Consider the following 22,445-nt stretch of genomic DNA (forward strand, 5'->3'; position numbering starts at 1 on the left):
GGCACCTACCAGACAAGACATGGCTTTGGAGACAAAGAATACATTGGAAGGAAAGGGATATAACAATTCCTCAGTCCTTTCTGGAGCCCACATTCTAGTGACTTTCAGCTCCATGCTCTATCAGGCCTCCTACAAGGCTTCTTGGGCAGACTGAGCACAAATTATTGACCTCCATTCAACAACTGGGGAAGGTCATGCCTCAGAGAGGTGAACCTACTTCAGCTGAAGTTACCCAGCCAGGTGGTGGCAAGTGTGTTCGAAGAAAGTTAGAGACCAGAGACATCAGATCCAGCCCCTCCCTCTTGCAGGGGATGGGGTGGGGGTGGTAATCTGCAGACTCTGAACTAAGTGTTGTAGCTCATTTCAAACTCAGAATAACCATTTGAGGTAAATAGTAGCCATAACCACAAAAAAAGGTAGACACATGATTTGCCAATGGTCTACCCTTCCCTCTAACCCAACTGCTCCTGGGCAGGCTGTGCAGTTTGTGCCAGCCCCACTCCAAACATGCAATAGCCACACAGCCCTATGGCCTGCCGGCTGTATTGGCTTAGAGGTTAATGGCAAGGGCTCTGAAGATAGTATATGCGAAGGCTAAAATACTCCATCTGGGATGCTGATTCACCATGTTGATTTCTGATTAACCCCAGTTCCAGGAATCTAGTGTTCCTATGTAAGAGCATGTCCTTACCATAAATATTCCCCCTAGGTCAAAACAACCTTAATATTATCACACTTCAGTAGTCCTACACATCCTTTCAATAGGGAAGTCACCCTTGCCCTATGCTATATAAGCCCCGGGCTGAGGAGGGGTAATAGCTCAGGGATCCACTATCTCACTTCACAGCCACCTAAGACTATGGCTTCTCTGTGTAAGTCCCTAATAACTGTTTCTTTCTGAGACATTGGGTATGTCAGTTTCTTTCTTCAGCTTCTCAACCTCCTCTGACTTTGGTGGCGGGGGGGTAGGTTTACAGAGACCTACTCACAGCAGAACAGTATGTGTGGGTCAGAATCCTGTTTCTGTCACTTACCAACTGCATAACCTTAAGCAAAGTCACTTAACCTCTCTGTGCATTAGTTTCTTCATTTGCAAAATGTTAGCTACCTCATGAGGTTGCAGAGATTAATGAATGTAAGGCAGTACCTGGTATGGATAGGATATTGAGTGAATGCTGGCTGCTACTCTTTATGCTGAAGCTTGGGCCTTTGACATCAACTTGCCCAACACCTTGCTCCATAAATGGGGAAACTGCAGCCCAGAGTCTGGAAGGCACTAGTTTCACAAGCAAAGACTACAGCCACCCACCTATCCTCTTGATGAACTCCCTGTCTTCTGGCTGGCCCTGAGATCGAATTTGCCAATTATTTAGGAAACCGGCAGCTTCAGGGCCCTACCTGGGTTCTGCAATTTCTTCTTGACTGCAAAGCAAGGGCTACTGTTTGAAGTTGGCACTGAAGTGACGCAGGCTGGCCCTCGCTTCTGCTTCCACCTAGGCTCATCAGTTGGAGTGGCTGATTCCATCTTTGAGTCCGGAACCTGAAGCATTTACTCAGCAATAATAGGGCTGGCTTTCACTGTTAACTTTTTACAATCCTTTGAGTTTATTAACTTGTATTCTATCATCCTTGAAGACACAATACATCAGCATTTTTTAAAAAACCTCCTTTTGAGTCATCTTTGGTCTCTGCTCACCTACCAAATGGGTAAGTAGTGAGCTCTCTGTAGAGGTCTCTAACAAATAGGATAAAGAGGTTCCGAGTGCTCACTTGTCTGGGATGCAGAAGACCGGTTCTCAGACTGGAAGCAAAACTAGCTTATGATTCCTCTATAGCTTCTCTTTCCATCCCTCCCTTCCCGTATCACCCAGTGCAAATCATCTAATCTCCTCTGGCAAGCCTACTCAGCATAACCCGCGGGTCTTGAATCTTACTAGAAGACAAAATCAGACCAGTCTTGTGGGCTCTACATTGTCAGAACATGCTGACTTGAAGCTTTCCTTAATCTACAAGTCAAATAGTGTTTCATTTGACATTAATTTATTTGATAGATATGTATCAAGCCACTACTATGTATTAAGCTCTGTGCTGGTGCCGGTGTCTTTTTGGATCTTATAATTTAGTGCAGAAAACAAACGAGAAATGATGATAAAGTACACAAAGGGTTGATGTAGAAAGTGTCAAATTCTCTAGGAACTATAGAAAACCAAGGGGACCACCATGAAACTCCTTCCTGAAGACGTGACATTAGTGGGACATGAAAATGAGTAGGCCAGAACCAGTTAAAGGGAGACAACCTCTCTTCCAAGCAGAGGGAACAGCAGAGATAAAACCTGGAGGTGAGGGAGAATGGCAGACTGCAAGAACTGAAAAATATCCAGACGGTGGAGGCAGAGAGAATATGGAGAGTGTGGCAAAAGATGAAGAAGCAGATGGATTTTGTGGGCACTGTATGAAGTGCTAAGGAATTTGGACTTTAACCTGAGGGCAGTCAGAGCAGCCTGGTGGAGAACAATATCTTTCAAAACAGAGGGTCTCTGAGAATGAGTCAATCAAATGTATTTAAAAGGCTGTTGATGAAAAGATTGGGAAGTATTGTTTCATTCTCACTGTTTTCATTGTCATACTCTTTGTGCCAATGGTTAGACCCCTTTGAAGCTGACTGCAGCATGAAGGCCCTTCTTAGTGGCAGGGCAGGCTCCCCCAGCCTCCCTACTACATTGTCCATGTCATCAGTTTTGTGCTCCTGTTTTGTATGACTCAGGCTTTCCTTATACCCTTAGGAATGAAAAACGAATGAAGAAATGAAGAGCCGCAGACACCACCACTGAGAGACTGTCGAAGTCCCTTGTTTAATAGTTGGGCAACTGAGATCAGAGAAGGAAAGTGACTTTATTATTTTCCACAGCAATCCAGGGGTAGCATCTCAGGTCTCTGGCTCCTTCTTGTCTTCCCCAAAGAAACAGACTACCAAAGCTGGGACTAAGGTGAGACAAGTAAGATACAGAGGGTGCAAAACACAGAGAGATGCCCACTGTCAGGTGACAGCCTGCACTTGTGTGACCCTAGGTGCCTTCCCTTCCCTCACCATGGTGGTCTCTGCTGGAAACACATTTGAGGGCAGGGACTTTAGCTTCTAGACAGCTCTTTAGCATCTCTCATGGTGTTAACATGTTGCTAGGGTCATATTTTGAGGGTCACTAGATGCTTACTGATGCTAATGAACAATGGATTTCTGACAAAATGATGCGTACACAGATGTTTATATCTTTGGGTAAATACGAACCTCAAAAGACAACAGAACAACATGAAGAGGGCCTGAGACTGAGATTCTGGTCTCCTCCTTGCCATAAGTTGGCTATGGGAACTTGGGTAAATTGCTCCTCATCTCTAAGCTTCAGTGAAATGAGGTGGTTGAACAGAATATACTGAGCACATACCGTGTGCCAGCCATTGTTCATATGCTCCCAGGCTTTAACTCATCTAAAGACTTCCTGGCCTCTGAGGTTCCTTCAACTTCAACAGCTGTGGTTTGAGGTGAGAAGACTTGGTAGAGAATGTACAACTTGAGAGAAATCTTCCACATTCCCATGGGGATGTTAACAGCTTTACTTATAGTAAATGCATGTTTTCTCAAAGCATTTCTTGGTCAGAAGAAAGTTCTAGAAGGCACTTAATTCTACGACTCACACTATCAAGGCTACAGCCAGGCCAACTGCTTCATAATAACCTTTAGAACATGTCTGAAGGCAGATTCTCAGCTTCTGCCCTTAGAGATTCTAATGCAGTTATTCCAAAGTGGGGTCCAGGAATCTGTATTAAAGGCTTCCCAGTTGACTCTGGTGGCCAGAAAGATTTGAGACTGATTACAACACATTCCCCAGCTGTGGACAGGATCATACTTAGACAGCCCAGCCCTAGAACTGTCTGGCCTGATCATAAGTGTTCCAAGCAGATTTAAAAAAAAAAATGTGATGAATAATTAAGTCAGCAAATATTTAACATCTGTTGTGTGCTAGGCCCTGTGCCATTTGGTGATTATGGGCCCTCTTCTCAAAGGATCCCTGGTCTCAGTCTGTCACTTAGTTTAGAAATGAGTCATCTAGCCAGAGTCAGAAGGGCATTAGAGATCATTACATAGCTGGGGAAACTGAGGCCCAGAGAGGGAATGCAACATGTTAAAGACTACACAGGGAGCAAATTTATTTTCTGCTTCCAAACAAGGCGGTTTGGCCACAGATAGGCCAAGAAGAATATGAACAGACAAGGCTAGCTGGGTTTCCCACTCAGTCTATTACTATTAGACTATTCCCTTTTTGTCCAATCACATTTCTGCGCATTTCCATGCCCTTCATAGAATCCAAGCCTAAAGATAGACAGTTTTCCTTGAGTCTTTGGGTCTTCATTTCTGAAGATTCTCATGTCTAAATAAATCTGTTAGGCTTTTCTGTTGCTAACCGGTCTTTTGCTACAGGCATGTCAGCTGTGACCCTTGCGATGGGGAGGAAAGGCACCACACCTTCTTTGTCCCCATGGTCCCAGTGCCCTACCCAGAATGGGGTTTTTGAAATCCAAGGACACCCACTCTTTGTTTCTTAAGCACTAAACCTACATATAGTTAGTGTTTCTGGAAACTTAACTTCAGATCTTGCTGAAATTTTAAACTCTCAACGTCCAGAGGACCATCCTGAGGTGTTTTAAAAGCCTCGGTAGGATTAAGAAATCCTTCCCAGAATGGAGCCTTCCATCAGTTGTTGGGTGCTTCTATCCCCCTTTCCCTGGTTATAATGTAGACCCCTGTGCCCGCCTTCATTCGCACTTTGGAGCCGAAAGAGAAAGGGACTGCTTCCCACGTCCACAGGGACCTGACTTCCACCTCTGCCTAGACTTGTTTATGTCACTATCGCCCCCGGGCCGGGGAGGGGGGAGCGGAGGACAAGTCGTGCCCGCCCCTGAAATCCCAGCCGCCCAGCGATTGGCTGCAAAAGCCCAGGCCTGGCCGCGGATTGGTCATACCCGAGGGCTTGAAAGGTGGCTGGGAGCGCCGTACACCTCAGACGGAAAGGGGGCCGGGGATCTGGCAGCCTCTCAGGCGATCCTGAGCGCGCTCCCAGCCCGCCATGGCCCGGCTGCTGCAGGCGTCCTGCCTGCTCTCCCTGCTTCTGGCCGGCTTCGTCCTGCAGAGCCGGGGACAAGTGAAGTCGAAGGTGAGTGAGCCTCCGGGCCGGGGGCCAGGAGAACAGACCTAGCCCCTGGGTGTCCAGCGCTCAGTGCAATGCACCCCTTTTCTCAGGCTCCCAGCCAGGTGCGAGGGACGCCCTGAACCCCCGTGGCCGCCCCTCCGCCGCCGCGACCCCACCCCCGACCGTCGTCGTCTAGCAGTTCCATTTGTTGAAGAGCCGAGACTGGGTGCTTCAGGTGGACGGAATGACTTGGGGAGGAAGGTCTCTCACTCCGAGCTCGCCCTTTCTCCCCACTGCCACCTCAGGGGTCGCCTTGCTACATCTCTGTCACCTCCGTCCCTGAGCCACTCCCCTTCAGTAGGGCCTGAGAGGGAGGGCGTCACAGAGAAAATGCCTGGCGTCTGGGTGGGCTGTGCAAGTTCCCAGGGAGATAGACAGGGAGAAAGGGAAGAGGCAGCTGGGTGGTGTGGAGACTCTTCTAGCCCAAGAATGATGCAGGCCACTTGGATTTAGGGCTTTGGTGGAAGAGGCAGAGATCCGTGCTAGAAAGTGCTCTGGAGTGGCAGCGCAGAACACCCAGGACCCTGAGTCCTTACCTGTTCCTGGACCCCCGTTTATCCATCTGCAGTGGGGAGCTTCGGGGTGGGAGTCCAGGGGCACAGTGAAGCTGAGGGCTTCAGACAGGATGCTTGGAGAAGCTAAAAAGCCACACGCTATTCTCTGAAATTTCCTGCTGTGGGGCAGCCTTACTACCCAGGACTCACTATCCTCCTTAGCCTGAGGAAACCTGGTAGAAAGCTGGGGACTGCAAATTCAGAAGAGGTAGAATTCTCCGGAGCCTCAGTCTATTTCCAGCAGGTGTGTGGCCTATACCTGGAGTGGGAATACTGAGGCCAGGAGGGGCATGACCCAGCATGCTTATCTCCTTGGACAGGATAGGATGTACTGGGTGGGCTCTGTAGACCTCTGTCTTCTCCCCAGGGAGTGGGAGTGGGTGGGAAGGAGGCAGAAGCCAGGTATAGGGATAGACTCAAAGAGAGCGATTTCTGTCTCTAGCTCACACACATTTGCAAGCTCTGAGCTTGTTTCTAAAATCCTTTGGGTCTTCACTTCAATTAAGATCTTATGAGTCTAGGATTTCGTTTCCTATCCACTTCTCAGGAAGCCCATTGAAAGCCCTGCGTTCCTTCCATGTCACTTACCCCCTTTCTGTCCTCAGCCTAAATCCCATTAATCAGCCTCCTTGGAGTCAGTCTACATGTATGTCAATCCACTTCATCTAAGTCCCCTCCTTTTTAATCCATCCCTGTTCATAATCCCCAACCCAGAAGGCATTTTCCAGATCAGGAATGGGGTCAATTTTCAAGATTGAGGTTGGGGGTAGGGCATAGACAGGCTAGCACCATGGAGTCAGTCCCAACCTCTCAGTTTTGAGAGGGTCAAAGAAGGTACAATTGGACCCTGCCCTAAGAAGGCTAGTGGTGAGAATGTGGACTCCATGAATAACTCATCATAGCTATGTGTTCTCTGCAGAACTCTGGGGGAGATGGGGGGATAAATGGACTCAAAGAGAATAGGATGGGTATCTTCTAGGAAAGTTTTAGGGTGAGGTGTGATCATATCACGTGCATTCAGCCAGGACTTGCTGGCTAATGAAAGCCTGGGCATACCCATCTCTGCTCCCAAGTTCTTAGAGTTGAGATATTTTAGCTCTGGGTTAGGACCCAACCACTCACCTCACCCCCAACCCCAGAGTAAAGGGATAGGGTTAGAGGGGTATGTGGAGAATGCAATGGACAAAAGGTGACTCAGCCCCAGAGAGGTATTTGCCTCCTCCCAATTCAAAGGGAGGGGCTAGGGAACAAATGGGGTCCTCCTCTTCTTGCTGCATCCCCTCCCCAATTCAGCTTCAGGCTGCCCAGGCTCCTTGTCCTTGCTCTACAAAAGGACTGCAGAAGCTGGAAAGAGTGACAGCTGGTGATGCGCACGGGATCCTAGTAACCGCTGGTTTCTAGGTGACTAAAGCTGGCAGAGAGAATCATGGAACCACACGCTGACGCAGTGAAAGGGCCCTTAAGACAGCCCTGAACCTGACTCCATCTTACAATGGAGGAGTCGGAGCCCAGGAAAGGGGGTCACGTGGCATCAGAGACACAGTAGGGCCCAGCACTCAGGTCTCCTGCCTCCCAGACCACTTCTCACAGAATCATGTTGATAGGAGTGATAAGATAGAGAAGATACAAGACCAGCAGCCCCAGCCAGCCAGAGTCCTGGCTGAGTCCCCTGATCCAACTCTCAAGCCATGGGCACCCTCCTATCTTGTCCAGCTCTGGGAGGACTGAGGCACCATCATGGCCTCTCACCTTTATCTCCTCCAGCCACTGTTTCAGGTGCAGTGCTCTGGGATTCCATGTGCCCAGAGGAGGGAAGGGGGCTCATGGAGGACTGAGTTTCAGTGATCAGTGTTGAGCACAGGTGCGGCTTTTCTACCCACAGCCCACTTTCTGACCCCCACTATCCCTTGATATGCGATTTCATTCCAAGAGACTCCATGCCTGTTTTGCTCTGCCAGTAGACTCTCACAACCGTTTGGGACAGCAGCACGCTTATCTCCCTGGACAGCGTATGCCCAGACAGTGAAAGTGACTTGCTCAGGGCCACTTAGCCAGCAAAATATAGAATCTAGTGAAATAAAGTTCTCCTTGCCACACCCCCAACCTGAAACTGTGCCCAGAAGCTGGTCCTTCTGTATACAAGCTCCCATTATTTGGACAACCTGTCATCTTTATTTTTCCTCCATGTCTCAGAGTTCATTTTTGGATCAGGGCAGAGTTAAAGTGGAGAGGCTATGGAGATGCCTGGCTTTCTAGCCACTAGACCTTTGTGGCTGTCTAGGTTGTATTTGTTGTGCCCCAGCTTGTCTGTATTTTAAGGTGGAACTGGCCATGGCTGGGAACAAGAAGGTCCAGGGACAGGAGGAGTGTTGATCTTAGGTCTTGGGCCTGCCTCAAATACCCACCAAAAGTCACAGGGTGTGGAATATTAGACTCGTGTAAAGCAGGAAGTTTGTACCCAGAGCCAAGAAGAGAGCTTGCAGCTGCCAGGGAATAGCCTGGTGGAGGAAGTGCAGCCTCGCCCGGCTCAGCAGGCCTGCTTCAGAACAGAGGCAGCTCTTCTGCACCCTGCTGGGGCCAGGCCCTGCCAGCATGGGTCACTCCCTTCACCTGGTTAGGCCCAGGTACCTCTCGACAGCGAGTTCTCCAGAATTGAGGGAAAGAGAGGGTGTGCATTTGCTTCTCTAACTGCAGCCACCTGTCTCTGCCCTCTCCTGGTCTATAATGCTACTTTGCATTCCATTTGTTTATTGTCTGCCCACCTCTCAAAGGATATCAGGGCCACAAAGGACCTTAAAGACCACCCTGTACAATGATTTCAAGGTTTTTCCTTTCCTATCACGACCAGCCCACCTGCCGAATTGTGTCAATGATGCAATGATATCCTTTCAAGAGTAGTCTCAGAGTTTTGTTGTTTGTGTCAGGAATGAGGTAGGGGCAGAGTAAGCTCATAGGCGATATCCTACTAGCCAGCAATGACCTCATTCCCCCTCCCCCACTGACCATGATCCTATCAAGCCAACATGGTTGACCTGGTTGAAGAGCTGATTCAGTTCAAGGTTCTTACTTTATAAATGAGGAAACTCAGGTCCAAAGAAAAGAAAGGGCCAGTCCAAGACCACTCAGGGAGTTAATGGCAGAGGGACGTGGAGCCCAGGTCTCCCAGCCCATGGTCCATTGCACTCTGCCCCTCCTTGTCCTGGAGGCTGATGTGAGCAGCAGCTGGGGAGGGAGGAAGGCATAAGGGTCATCACCAGCCTGCTCACAGACACAGAACATTCACACATGCAGGTACTGCTGCTTTTCCCTACCTCAGCACAGGCCTTTCCCCCAGGCCTGCTTCCCTGTTTGGTAACAACAGCCTTATCTTTCCAGTCCTCCAGATTGGGAGCCTCTGAATCACCATGTTCATACTGCCCCTTCCTTCTTTCTGTTTGGCTTTTCCTCCACACTGGCCTAGTTCAGGCTCTCATCTAATCAGGTTGTTGCCTGGATTATTGCAACAACCACCCTACCACTCTCCATCAGCCCCTCCAGGAACCCAGCCATCAGCTTTAAGGCAGTCTCTCTCAGAGCTCCATAAATGTTCTGAAGTTGACATGTGATGTGGAGTAATTTGCAAAAGAAGCCATTCTCCAGGGTTCCATAGCACTCACTCATTAAGTGCTTAATCATAATAAGTACTTATTAGGCACTTAATATTAATAAATGCTTATTAGGCATTTAATATTAAGTGCCTAATAAGCACTCATTAAGTGCTTTCACAATCATTAGGAATTAGGAATACACAAGGAATTAGGAGACCTCAGTGTTAGGCCAGTTCCGATACTTGGTGATGATTTTGAGATTCTTGCTGAGAACGTCACTCTCTCTGTTGGGATCTTTCATTATTTTGAAAATGGAGATGGCCAAGTTCCCTTCCACCTCTACCTGCTCCTTCTATGGCCTTTCTTTGTTCCAGGTGGACTGCCATGGTGGCATGAGCGGCACCATTTATGAGTACGGAGCCCTCACCATCAGTGGGGAGGAGTACGTCCCCTTCAAGCAGTTTGCTGGCAAATACCTCCTCTTTGTCAACGTGGCCACCTACTGAGGCCTGACGGGCCAGTACATTGGTAAGAGCCCACCCCTCCTCCCTGCTTTATTTGGGGCTGTACAGCATAGTTCAATCACAGGCGCTTTTCTGGTGCATGGCAGGTTGAGGGGAGGGTGGTAGCAATCATGAGAGTCCAAGCACCTTTTCCCAGCTCCACTGTGCTCCACAGTTCTGTGAAGATGATTATATAAGCTTGAGGTCTGATTGCCTTTGGACCCGTTCTAGGAGATTCCCCATATACTTCTTCATCTCTGGGCACCTCAGCCACCCTAAAGGCAGAGGGATGGAGGAGATGATTTGTGCTTAGAGCTCCTTTTGGCTGGAGCACGAGATGGTAACTGGAGCTCCATCTTGCTGAGAATGTCTCATCTTCCCTCAGCCCTGTCTGCTTTGGTGCTTCTCTTGGCAGATCTCTGGAAAGCAGGCAATTGTCTCGAGGCCCCAGAGTGTATGCGTAGTGTAGCAGGATGAAGGGGGAGGCTATACTTCTAATCCTCATTCTAAAATAAACTTTGAAGATGATCTACTTTGGCCTTCCCCTCTTCTCAGTTTACAGATAGGAAACCAAGGCTCAGAGTGAAGACACAACTTAAGCAGGGTCACAAAGCTATTAGTGGCAGAATGGGGCATTTGGCCCAGGTTTCATGATCCCCTGGTATGCTTACTTCTTTCTCCCTAGCTGTAGTAGAGTGCAGAGGCTGACGGAATAGGCAGCCAAAGGCATGTGACTACACCCAGGGGAAAACGCTTTGGTGCTGAGCAGTCTGCTGGCAGGGGTCAGGAAGGCAAGGGCAATCTGGCCCTCCATGCCCTGCCTGTCAATCACAGGCAAATTTCTGGAAGTGAAAGGACAGCGGGCGCATGGCCCAGTGGCCATGAATGCTCTGTCTGGAATGCTTCTCTCTAGCCTTGAAACAGAGCAGAGTGCATTTGGGTAAGAGATGGGGCAGGTGCTACTGCAAGAGAGGCCAGGGGACACTGAGGAAACTGGGGACCTGGGCCAGGGCCTCATCTGTGTTCCTAATTTGCCAAAGATTACGGGAAAATTGTAAACCCATCCCACCTTAAAGAAGTTCTCTGCCTTCTATCGAGGGTTGGATAGTTCTTGCTCCAGGAAACTCAATCCTGGCCTTAAATGAGTGCTCCACCAACTGGCCCAGGGGGAGGGCCTTGGCAATTGGTAGGTGACTGACAGCTGATTTGGGGAAGGGTGTTATTCTTTTCCCCAAAACCTCTAATCCAACTAAATTAGAGTCAAGAGGATAGGATCTGAGTCCCAGCATTGCCGTGAACTCACTGGTGATCTTGGGCAAGTCCCTCCCTTTCTTGGGCCTCAGTAGTTTCAGCTGCACAGCGGGTGAGCCAGGGAGTCAGAGTCATGTGGATGAGACAGGGCTCCTCACCAGGATACTCCCATGTCCTCTCTTTTTCTTTGGCCCAGAACTGAATGCACTACAGGAAGAGCTTGCACCATTTGGTTTGGTCGTTCTGGGCTTTCCCTGCAACCAATTTGGAAAACAGGAACCAGGAGAGAACTCGGAGATTCTCCCCAGCCTCAAGTGAGTGCTCACTCAGCATTCTAAGAAAGCTCCTTTCACAGAACCCATGTGCCTTTCATCAGCCCCAGTTCTTGGTGGACATTTATCAGCCACCAAGAACCACTCTCCTTTTCTAGGATCCCCAGTGGAATGAGGGAAGGGGAGGGACAAGAGAAGGAGGACAGGGATGACTGGTTGTGATGTGCCTCCCAGGGGAGCACTAAGGTGGGGGGACACTGAGAAGGGACCAGGTGGGAAATGAAGATTGAGGATTCACGTTATGCTTACCCCACTGCAGTTCACTGGCTCCTGCTGCCCACCTTGGAATAAATCCAGACTCCCAATCCCACCTCCCTGTTCTGTCCCTTCCTCTCATTTCTGAGGCCTGTGCCCACCTCTTTGGGACCCACCTAAGAACATTCGTCAACAGGTATGTCCGACCAGGTGGGGGCTTCGTCCCCAATTTCCAGCTGTTTGAGAAAGGGGATGTGAATGGAGAGAAAGAGCAGAAATTCTACACTTTCCTAAAGGTGAGTGAGCTGCCACCTGTGATGTCGGGGGCTGCAGCCCCTCCTGGCTCCAGCCCACACTGTCAAGGTCCATGCCACCTCCCCTGCTCCTGGGCTCTTGGGAGAATTTCTTGGTATCTATTGTTCCAGCTAGAGGGCTCTGCAGACACTGCCTAGGGTCTCATCAGCCCATTTTATAGGAAAGGCCCAGAAGGAGGACCCAGAGTAACATGCTAAGGGTCTCACAATCTTCTAGAGCCACAGCTGATGCTGGCAGTCAGTCTTCTAACTCCCAAACTGGCGCTGTTTTCTCAGGGCCAGGCTGTTCTCCCACCCCAGGAAGGCCTAGGGAGGAAGAGGGTCAGGAGGGTCCCCAAAGGTTGACACTCCTTTCATCCCTGCTCTAGAACTCCTGTCCTCCCACCTCGGAGCTCGTGGGTACATCTGACCGTCTCTTCTGGGAACCCATGAAGGTCCATGACATCCGCTGGAATTTCGAGAAGTTCCTGGTGGGGCCAGATGGTATACCCATCATGCGCTGGCACCACCGGACCACGGTCAGCAACGTTAAGATGGACATCCTGTTATACATGAGGCACCGGCAGGCAGCCCAGGAGGTCAAGAGGAAGTAACTGAAGCTCGTCTCATCCCATGTCCACCATCTAGGGGAGGGACTTTGTTCAGGAAGGAATCCATGTCTCCAGCCACAATATCTGTCCTCCACAGACCCCTTTCCTATCGCTCAAGGCCCCAGCCCAGCACAAATGGATACATACAGTTCTGCTAGGCATGCGGGTGTGGGTGCATGTGGGTATTCACTTGCCTACAGGCATGCATGACCGTGTGTGCGTGTGCGTACAGCCACGTGTCTACCTGTATGTCTGGGAATGTATGTCCATCTGTGTGCCTGCAGCTGTGTGCTGTGTAGTGCTAGAGAATAACACCCCGTTCTCTCCAGTTCTCCATTCCAATGATAATAGTTCACTTACACCTAAACCCAAAGAAAAACCAGCTCTAGGTCCAATTGTTCTGCTCTGATACCTCAGCGTTAGTGCCAGCATCTCCCACTGCCTCCAAATATTAGTAACTACCACTGACATCCCAGAAGTTTCTGGGTCTACCACACTGCCCAAACCCCCCTCCTCCTTCCTGAAGGGCCCTCCCAAGGCTACATCCCCACCCCACAGTTCTCCCTGAGATCAGCCAAGGCAGATGTGAGAGTGAGGGCCACGTACCTGTTGTCAGGGGTGGCGTCTTCATGAGGGAGGGGCCCGAAGCCCTTGTGGGCGGACCTCCCCCGAACCTGTCTAAGGGGCCAGCCCTTAGTGCATTCAGGCTAAGCCCCTGGGCAGGGATGCCACCCCCGCTCCTTCAGAGGACGTGCCATCTCCCCTCACTGGTCCATTGGCATGAGACTCACCCCACCTGCCCAGTAAAAGCCTTTCTGCAGCAGCTGAGCCTGTGTGTGTGGTGCTTCTTCACTGGTGGCCACTCCCACCTGGGTGGGGAGTGAGGAGAAGGTGGGGCAGGGTAAAGTGCGGAGGATGAGAAAAGCACAAGAACAAGAAAAATCTTTTTACAGTGGGTGCCAAAGTATTTGTGGTTTTTGCCATATGGCAAAATCCAAGGCTACAACCCCACCCCACAGTTCTCCCTGTGATCAGCCAAGGCAGATGTGAGAGCAAGGGCCATGTAGCTGACGTCAGAGGTGGTGTCTTCATGAGGGAACCCCTCCCCCCACCATCAAAAAGGGGCAAAAACCACATTTACTTTTGCAACAACCTAATAGCCAGGTGCAGTGGTGTACCCCTGTAGCCCCAGCTACCTGGGAAGGCTGATGTGGGAGGCTCCCTTGACAAGCCCAGGAGTTTGAAGCTATAATGGGCTGTGACTGAGTCTGTGAATAACCACTGTACTCCAGCCTGGGCAACAGAGTGAGACTGTCTCTTAAAAAAGAAAAAAAAAGAGAAATTAGAGAATGCTTTGCTTTGAGTTGCTGCTTTTTGGCTTCTACCTTGGCCCACTCTGCTTCTCCCACTCAGCATCTGGAATTTATAAAACCCAGTCTTACCTACTCTCATTCCCTCCCACAGTTCTCCAGCTCAGCTAAGGTTAAGATGAGGTGTTTTGTTTGACAGATGAGGAAACAGGCTCACAGAAGGGCCAGGCCTTGCCCCAGGTCTCCTGATGAGTGAGGGGCAGGACCAGAATTTAAACCCAAGTCCCGTGACTCCTGGCCTGCCCTACCCTCAGGGGAGGCCCTGATATGTCACCATTACCTAAGAGTAACAGTGACCCTCTCAGGGAAAGGGGGGAAAGGGGAATAGGAGGAAGGACCAGGAAAGCAGGGGGTTGACAGAGGAACATTCGTCAGGGCATAAAAGAGCACAAGTCAGAATGCTGATCTTCAACTTGGATTTATGTCCATGATTCGTGCAAATAGCTATCCAGGAATGGACAGCCACCCTAACCCGGGCTTCTGGCACCACAGGCCTCCAGCTGTGGGGTCAAGGGTCTGAACCTCAGGGCCTGGCAGCTTCAGGCTGGGGCCCCTCAGCAGACGTGGCTGGCATGGCCTTCTCCCATCTGTGACGGCTTCAGTGAGGCTACTGTGAGTGGAGGTGGAGAGGGCCCCAGAGCCAGAACATCCATGGTTCTCTTCTGCTCTGGAGACAAACCCACACTTCCCAAGGCTCCTCACAGAGGGGTAGGACTATGCGTGGAACAGGTCCTGCTACAGAGCTTGAAGCAAAAAAATAAACATACACACAAATTGGTCATGGCACCCAGAGGGCCTGAAGCCACTTCTGGGATGTTGTGAAGGAAGGGGGTCTTGGCTGCACTCCACTCTTAGGATTGCTGCTCCTGGAGGCTTCTGCAATGGATGGCAGGTCAAAGCTGGATGAGGTCTCTCTTCACTCAGCAGCAGGGTGGTGAGTTTTTCCCAGTCACTTCCAGCAGAGTGCAAATGAAAACCTTCTGGGTGGAGCCTCTCTAGTCTTGTAAACAGCTCACTTCAGGGACTGGGGTACAAGCTGGCCACCCATCTCAGCCTCTCATTCAGTTGAGGCTCTGGCCACACTGTGCACGTGACTTCTAGTTTTTCGGCAATCTGTGGTCAGCTGGCTCTGCAAGATGAAGGTGGAGCCAAATGACACAATCTGGTCTCACTGAGGCCCCTCACGGTCATTTTTTGCAGACTCTAAATAAACAAAAATTTTGAGGACTTCATGATTATGTGATAGACTGAGTTTCAAAGTCTCTTATAGAATGCAATACACGAAGAGTGAAAAGAACAGCTTGGGTTGCTGGGTGCTACCAAGTGCCAGGGCTAAGTACCTTAGGTACAGTGGTCATATCATCTTCACCCAGCCCTACAAAGAAGGCAGATTATTATCCTACTGTAAAAGCGGGAACTGGGACACTAAGAGGTTTTAAAATGACTTGCCCGTAGTTCCAGGTCCAGGAAGCAGTGGTGCTAGGATCTGAACCCAATCTTGCTCCAGGCCCTAGAAGTGGAGCAGTTCTGGGGAGGGAGCCCCTCCCATTAAACCACCCTCTACCACTCAAGGGGCTCCACTGAACTTGTTGGGATCTTCAGCGAACCACAGAAAACGACTGAGCAGTCCAATCCCTTCTTCCAATCGCCAAATCCTCCAAACCACACCTCCTTCAAGGTCCCATGGCCTGTACTCACACACCATCTGCGAAGGGACACTCACTACCTCCAGCAGAGGTGGCTCCATTTCTGCACAACTGTGTCCCTTAGAAAGTTCCTCTTCATGTTGCGATGGACTTGGCCTCCCTGTCATTCCCACCCACTAGTTCTAATTCTGTTCCCAGAAGTCCCACAGGTGAGGTGGTGCCTTGTGCCCTATAAGAGCTCTGCAGGGAGCAATGGCAGTCGCCAAGGTCCCAGTCTTTTGACTAGTGGACACAGCTCCAGGCCCTTCAGGCTTTCAGGGTGGACATCATGGCCAGAGGGAGCTTCTCAAACAGAAATACGGTAATGCCACTCTGCTTTAAAAATGTCCAATGACTACTCATTATGCTGAGGATAAGACGCAGGCCTCCCACCACACTCTGCAGGCCTGCATGGTCAGGACCTGGCTACATCCCTAACCCTGCATTGCCCCTCTCTTTCCCCACCTAGTTCTTGGCTCTAGCCACACTGGTCTTCCCTCAGATCCTCAAATCGACTACCCTTCTTCCCCTTCCTCCCACCAAAGCCTCTGCATTTGTCATGTTCTCTGAAAAGCATCCTTCTCCCCACCTTTCCACCTAGCTAGTGCCACTCATTCTGAGTCTCAACTCAAATGCTGCCACCTATCGGAAGCTCTCCTAAGCCTCTAGTCTAGGTCAGCGTCTTCTGCCATCTGCTCCCACAGAAACCTGCTCGTCTTCCTTTAGGGCACTTGAGTGCAGCCTGTCATGTGGTGTTTGCTTATTCATTTCTGCCTCCCTCATTAGACATTATGCTGTGTAAGGGCAAGGACCGTATCTGCTTCTGTTCTCTTGGCATCCACAGCACCTAGCACAATGCCTGCCATTTAGATAATGCACTAGAATGAATGGTTTCAAACCCGCTCACCCTGTAGTTGCCATCGCTTTCCTTTCAACACTGTTTTGGAAAGCTGGACCTCTCCTCCACCAAGATCAGAAAGTAGCCACATCGTCCCCAAACTCAGGCAATGTTGGCAGATGCGAAGCTGTCTCCCCCAGGGAGGAACGAGACTTAGTACTAAGAGCTCACCTGGTTCTGCAGGCCTGGCTGTGGAAGGCTCCATCACTTGGGAGCTCTGATTTGGATTTCGAATCCCTCCACAGGGTAGGCGCCAGGTGTATTCCGGCTGCGACAAAACTGGTACTTAATAATCAATAACCACACCCCAAAATTACAATCGCACCTACTGTGCCAGGACAATACTAAGTCTGTATTAGTCAAGTATAACTGAATCTTTACGACAACCCAGGCTGTCACTCCCATTTCACAGGTAAGGAATCTGAGGCTCAGAGAGGATAAGTAATTGCTGAAGGTATCCAGCAAGGAGAATGGCCAAACTTGGATTTGAATCCAGGTCTTTGTAAATCCAGAGCCAATTTCTTAAGCACTACACTATGCTCTGGTGTTTAAAGATGTATACCAAGAACGGTCATATGGAAGAAGCTGAAAAAGAGGCCAGGCAGGAGGCTTCTGTAATGGTCCAGGGGAGAGCTGGGATGCCTCAGGTGGGGCTGTGGCAGAGGACTGTAGAAAAGGGGACAAGTGATAGCAGATATTTGGAGGAAGAATGGTAAGAAGGGAAAAGAGGCCAGGTGCAGTGGCTCACACCTGTAATTCCAGCAATTTGGGAGGCGAAGGTGGGTGGATCACCTGAGATCAGGAGTTCAAGACCAGCCTGGCCAACATGATGAAACCCCGTCTCTACTAAAAATACAAAATTATCCAGGTGTGATGGCACATGCCTGTAATCCCAGCTACTCAGGAGGCTGAGGCAGGAGAATCACTTGAACTCAGGAGGTAGAGGTTGCAATGAGCCAAGATAGTGTCATTGCACTCCAGCCTGGGCAAAAAAAGAGAAACTCCATCTCAAAAAAAAAGGAGAAGGGAAAAGAAAATAAAAGAGAGAGAGGAAAGGGAAACGGAAAGGAAAAAAGGAAAGGAAAGGGAGAGAAACATGGTGAGGCTCTGATACCCCTGCACTCTTATTCAGACTTCTCCATCCTAGACCAGTGACCCCAAACAGCTGTGGAGCAGCCCTACAGGATCGCGGCCAGATGCCTGCCCCTGGAGAGCAGGCCAGAGCCAGGCCCTGGACACCCACCTGCCACCACAGTGCTGTTTAATGCAGTTTCTGACCCCCTCACTTAACCTTCCTCTCTGGAAGGTGTCTGGGGCAGCCTCTGTGCGTGCCCTGGAGCAAGGGAGGGACTCAGACTCACCAGATGGAAGAGGCGAGAGTTGGGGAGTGGGGGTGGGTGCTCCATGGCCATGGGGGGAGGCGGGTAGCGGATCTGGGACCAGTCCTCGAAGCCATGGTGTGGTACCATGGCTGGCATGGGCGGGTAGGCGTAAGGGTAGGCACCGCAGAGATGTTCCGGATGGGGCTCCACATGGTAGCGCTCTCCAGAGGCCTACAAGAAAAGCTCACATCTAGCTTTGGCCTGCAACAGGCTGCATGGGACACCCATCTCATCTCCCTTTCTCTAATTAGAATGTTGGCTCTCTGAAGGCCAGTAGGCTGGGTACCAAAGGCTGCTGCATCGTCATGAAAGACTGCTACATGGGTACAGAATCTGGATACAGGGGTGCAGGAGGCTGGATACATGAGCATGGAAGGCTGCATGAGCATGGAGGGCTGGATACATATGCATGGAAGGTTGTGACATGGGCACAGAAGACTGGTTCATGGACATGGAAGGCTGGGTACATGGGCATGTTGGGTACCCATGGGCATGGAAGGCTGGTACATGAGCACGGAAGGTTGGGTACATGAGGATGGAAGGCTGGTACATGGAGACGGAGGGCTCTTACAGGGGCAGAGATGGCTAGTCACATGGGCACGGAAGGGTGCTACCTGGGCACGATATCAACAGTGATGACAACTAATGTGTTGTGAGCACTGCCTCTGTACCAAATCTGCTCTAAGACTTCTCCTGTACAACTCATCAGTTAACTGGCAGACATCTAGCTTTGGCCTGTCTGTCCATCAGGCTAGCTCCCTGAGGAAGGTAAGATGATGTCAGTGCTGCCACCTCCCTCAAGCCTCCTCACCTTTGCTTTCCTCTTCTGCTGTCTGAGGGCTTCTCTTGCCTTCTCCTCATCTTTGAACGCTTTTAGCTGAGAGAAGAGGGAGGGAGAGAAGACTGTCAGCACAGGTTATTTCTGGCCAGGCCTGGATCCAGGGTCTAACCAGCCGAAGGGCTGACTGGCTGATGCTTCCCTCTGGGCCACCATGCCTGGGCCGGCCCCAGGGAATGGCCCTGAGGGCCAGGCACAGCCCAGGGTGTAGTTACAGGCCACCTGCTCGTCACAGTGGTCTGTGTCCAGGTCAAGAGGGTTTACATGACCCTCGCTGCTTCTTTGCTAACATCTTTTAGTTCCACTCTGTGAGAGTAAAGCCTCAGAAGTGACTGTGGAAAGTCAGAGGTAGAGGTATCTTACAGTAAACCTTGTCATTGTACAAAGAGTCAGAGGAGGAAAGGGCCTTGCTGAGGTCAAATATGATTGCAGAGCTGGAGAGAACCAGTGAGTGTGCTGTCCAGCCTCACCAGGGCCCTCCAATCCACACCCCCTCTCCCCAAGAGGACAGACCAGTTGCCCTTCCTGGGTCCGGCCATTCTCACCTGGGCATTCGACAGGGTAACCTGGGCCTTCAGCTTCTCCACTTGCTTCTTCAGCTCTTCCTTCTCCTCATTCATGCGCTCGCGATCGCTGCGCTCCCTCTGGAAGTCCTCCTCAAAGATCTTCACCTGGTGTGGAGGGAGGGTGAAGAGAGGGAGGGTGACCGTTCTGAGTAGGGGTTCCCACCTCCTCAGGCCTGGACTCCCATGCCTCCTGCTGGGGTCACAGAGGGCAGAGCTGGGGGTTGCCATGGGGAGTGGGACAGGTACACCTCCAGCTTCCCCCAACTTCAAACAGAGTAGTTCTGTGTCCTTCTATCTTACATTCTGGGCTTCAAAGTAGGGCTTTATTTGAACAAAGGATCTATGGCTTTTTTTCTTTTTTTTTTTTTGAGACAAAGTCTCACTCTGTCACCAGGCTGGAGCACAGTGGCACAGTCTCAGCTCACTGCAACCTCCGCCTCCCGGGTTCAAGTGATTCTTCCGCCTCAGCCTCCCGAGTAGCTAGGACTACAGGCATGTGCCAAACGCCTGGTTAATTTTTGTAATTTTAGTAGAGATGGGGTTTCACCACGTTAGCCAGGATGGTCTTGATCTCTTGACCTCGTGATCCACCTGCCTTGGCCTCCCAAAGTGCTGGGATTACAGGTGTGAGCCACCATGCCCAGCCAGATCTATGGCTTTTTAAAAAAAAGATTGAAAGCTGCCAACCAGTGCAAACCTTTCACTCCACTGAGACCCACAGGGGCAGTGACCACAGAAGCAGAGTGTGGTGGAGACTGGAGTCTCAATCTGCTGGTTCTGAGAGCAGGCACCCTACAAACCCTGCTAGGTGAGCTGGGTGGGGCCTGCCTCTGTCTCTTAGTCTGTAGTGCAGATCAGCTGAGACACTGGCTAGGTTCAAGGTGGTTTAGGAGAATCAGAAGCACAGGATTAAATAGCATAGAGACACTGGCATATCCATCACTTTTCATTCCCTTTCAACCCAATCCTTCTGTGTCCCGAAGGGCTAGCAGGTCTTTAATACCTTTCTAGTATTCAATCTCCTTTAAATAAAGGGGAAAAGAACTCTAGTTCAGAGCCTTCATCTGGCGAGAGTATCTGGCTGGAGTTTAATAACATTGTTTCGTTTTTATTGTGTTTAGTGATTACAGATACTTTCTACTTGTGACAAATAATAAATGGGTTTTTCCATTTACAGTAGTGATATAAAGCTCCCTTTTAAATTCATTTATTTAGAATTTATTTTTTAATACTAGATAAATAATAGCATGGGTGGGGCACAGAGATGACTAAATCATAAAGTGGTAGAGGAACCACTTAAGCTAGGGTTATGGTGCTGGAAAGGATAAACCTAGAGCCAGATGGGGGCCGTGGCCAATGGCCAGAAAGTGGATTACTAATTACAGGTTCCATGGGATTCCAAGCCTTCTGGGCCCTCAGGAAAGCTCCAGCTCCCACTGAGCACCTCCCACCTGACTTCCTCCCAGAGGCCTCACCTGCTGTTTCAGCAACTCGTTCTGCGTGACCAGCTCCTGTTTCCTTAGGAGGCCCCCTGCTCCTTCTGGGCTCCCAAATGCTGTTGGTGATGATGGTGGGGCTTGGATACTCAGCGCCTCCTCCAGGGCCTGGAATCAGGGAGAGAAAAGACGGGACCATCAGCAGGAACCCCTGGAAATCAGGCCCCTTTGGAGGGGTCATCCTCAGGGACCTTCTTCCTAATAATGACACTACTATAGCCACCACCAGCAGTCCTATTTAATAAATGCTACCCTATTTATTAGCATTCTACATGTATCATTTCATTGAATTTCCTGCACAGTGCCATGAAGAAAAGATTATGATCATCATCCTCATTTTACAGACATGAGAACTGAGGCTCAGAGACCTGAAGGGACTTGTCCGAGGTCACATAGCCAGTAAGTGGCAGAGCAGGGATTCAAGCCCCAGCATATGCTCTTACCCAACAGGCTAAACTGGGGTTGTCATGTAGAAGGGGAAACCTCCCCTTCCCTGAACAGGTGTGGCTCAATTCTTAGCATCCAGACCTAGAAGGAACGTTAAGTCCTCCGGGGGAAGCTTCAGTCTCCACAATCTTCAGCCCTGCCCTGAGATTCTTCAGCTTCAGCAACTCATTCCCAACCAAACCACCCCTTCCATCCTCAACTCTTCTGTAGAAAGAGTAGAGTGGATTTAATTTCCACTTAGTTAATATTTTCCCTTTCTAGCCCTAAAAATGGGCTGAAATATCACCAAATAACTTTTTGAAAATAAAAAAAGTACTCTTAATCTATCATGTTCGGAAAATATTTTCTTTATGTAAAAAGTGTGCTCACATCTTCTCAAAGCTTTCTGTCAACTGTGTTTCCCCTTTAACTCTGTTAACACATTACTCAGAACTCTGGAACGTCTCTCAAGACCGGACACCCTGGACTTGTCTCCACTTGGACTTCAGCCCCAGGACAGCTGGGCCTCCCCTCACATGCCTTGGCATCACTCATGGGCCTCCCTGGACCGTGGGGAGATAGAGACCTGGCCTAACTTGGACTAAGGCTTCCATCTGGTCTCCTCAGCTTCCCTAGACACAAAGAAATTGTAGGACCAAGAGAAAATTCAGGAAGCTCCGAGGGGAAGTTAGGGCTCCACTTTATCTTCCTAGTCTACCCTACTTTTCTTTTCTTTGTAATTGGAGTTTCACTGTTGTTGCCCAGGCTGGAGTGTAATGGTGCAATCTCGGCTCACCACAACCTCCACCTCCAGGTTCAAGCGATTCTCCTGCCTCAGCCTCTCAAATAGCTGGAATTACATGTATGTGCCACCAAGCCTGGCTAATTTTGTATTTTTAGTAGAGACAGGGTTTCTCCATGTTGGTCAGGCTGGTCTTGAACTCCTGACCTCAGGTGATCAGCCCGCCTCAGCCTCCCAAAGTGCTGGGATTGCAGGTGTGAGCCAATGCACCTGGCCTCCACCCCACTTTTTAGATGAAAAGACTGAGGTCTCGGGACAGGGAGATGCCTGAGGTCATGAGCACAGAAGGCTACCTGCCCTGCATCACTCATCCACATGGGTGTCTGTCTGCAGCTCTGCCAAGAAAACCATCAAGGTCATCTTTCTGATTAGCAGTGTAGACAATTCTCTGCCTGGATTTAGAGCCCCAAGTC

The 22,445-nt window shown here is 50.1% G+C and overlaps 2 protein-coding genes and 1 long non-coding RNA gene across 32 annotated transcripts in view; 2 read left to right on the forward strand and 1 right to left on the reverse strand.

Moving 5' to 3' along the window:
- LOC144581088 (uncharacterized) overlaps positions 1-2,996 on the forward strand; it is a 95,040-nt gene extending 92,044 nt beyond the window's left edge. Inside the window, exon 4 of the long non-coding RNA XR_013531619.1 lies at positions 2,784-2,996. This is a non-coding gene — a long non-coding RNA (uncharacterized LOC144581088). The remainder of the gene's footprint in view (positions 1-2,783) is intronic.
- Positions 2,997-5,055: 2,059 nt separating this feature from the next.
- Positions 5,056-13,392, forward strand: GPX3 (glutathione peroxidase 3). 2 transcript variants are annotated; one of them, XM_078363252.1, is made up of 5 exons: positions 5,056-5,207; positions 9,759-9,912; positions 11,335-11,452; positions 11,730-11,961; positions 12,348-13,392. In XM_078363252.1, the coding sequence occupies exons 1-5, from the start codon at positions 5,121-5,123 to the stop codon at positions 12,570-12,572; spliced, it is 816 nt and encodes a 271-aa protein (XP_078219378.1). In that variant the 5' UTR covers positions 5,056-5,120; the 3' UTR covers positions 12,573-13,392. The 2 variants fall into 2 exon arrangements, with proteins under 2 accessions (XP_078219378.1, XP_003732305.2); XM_003732257.5 differs by having other exon boundaries at positions 11,862-11,961.
- A 949-nt stretch (positions 13,393-14,341) lies between these two features.
- The window catches only part of TNIP1 (TNFAIP3 interacting protein 1), a 53,894-nt gene continuing 45,790 nt past the window's right edge, over positions 14,342-22,445 (reverse strand). For 16 of the 29 annotated variants that reach the window (XM_078363238.1, XM_008988097.5, XM_054250876.2 and 13 more), the window contains 6 exons: positions 20,784-20,912; positions 19,288-19,413; positions 18,716-18,781; positions 17,884-18,075; positions 16,694-16,790; positions 14,342-15,142 (listed from right to left, as the gene is read on the reverse strand). In XM_078363238.1, the coding sequence (XP_078219364.1) occupies positions 15,108-15,142; positions 16,694-16,790; positions 17,884-18,075; positions 18,716-18,781; positions 19,288-19,413; positions 20,784-20,912 (645 nt within the window). In that variant the 3' untranslated portion in view covers positions 14,342-15,107. Of the gene's footprint in view, positions 15,143-16,693; positions 16,802-17,883; positions 18,076-18,715; positions 18,782-19,287; positions 19,414-20,783; positions 20,913-22,445 lie in introns of all 29 variants that reach the window. The other 13 variants (XM_035288767.3, XM_002744377.6, XM_054250863.2 and 10 more) reach the window with 3 other exon arrangements.

This window comes from Callithrix jacchus, chromosome 2 (assembly GCF_049354715.1).
Source record: "Callithrix jacchus isolate 240 chromosome 2, calJac240_pri, whole genome shotgun sequence".
In the NCBI taxonomy this organism is placed as follows: domain Eukaryota; kingdom Metazoa; phylum Chordata; class Mammalia; order Primates; family Cebidae; genus Callithrix; species Callithrix jacchus.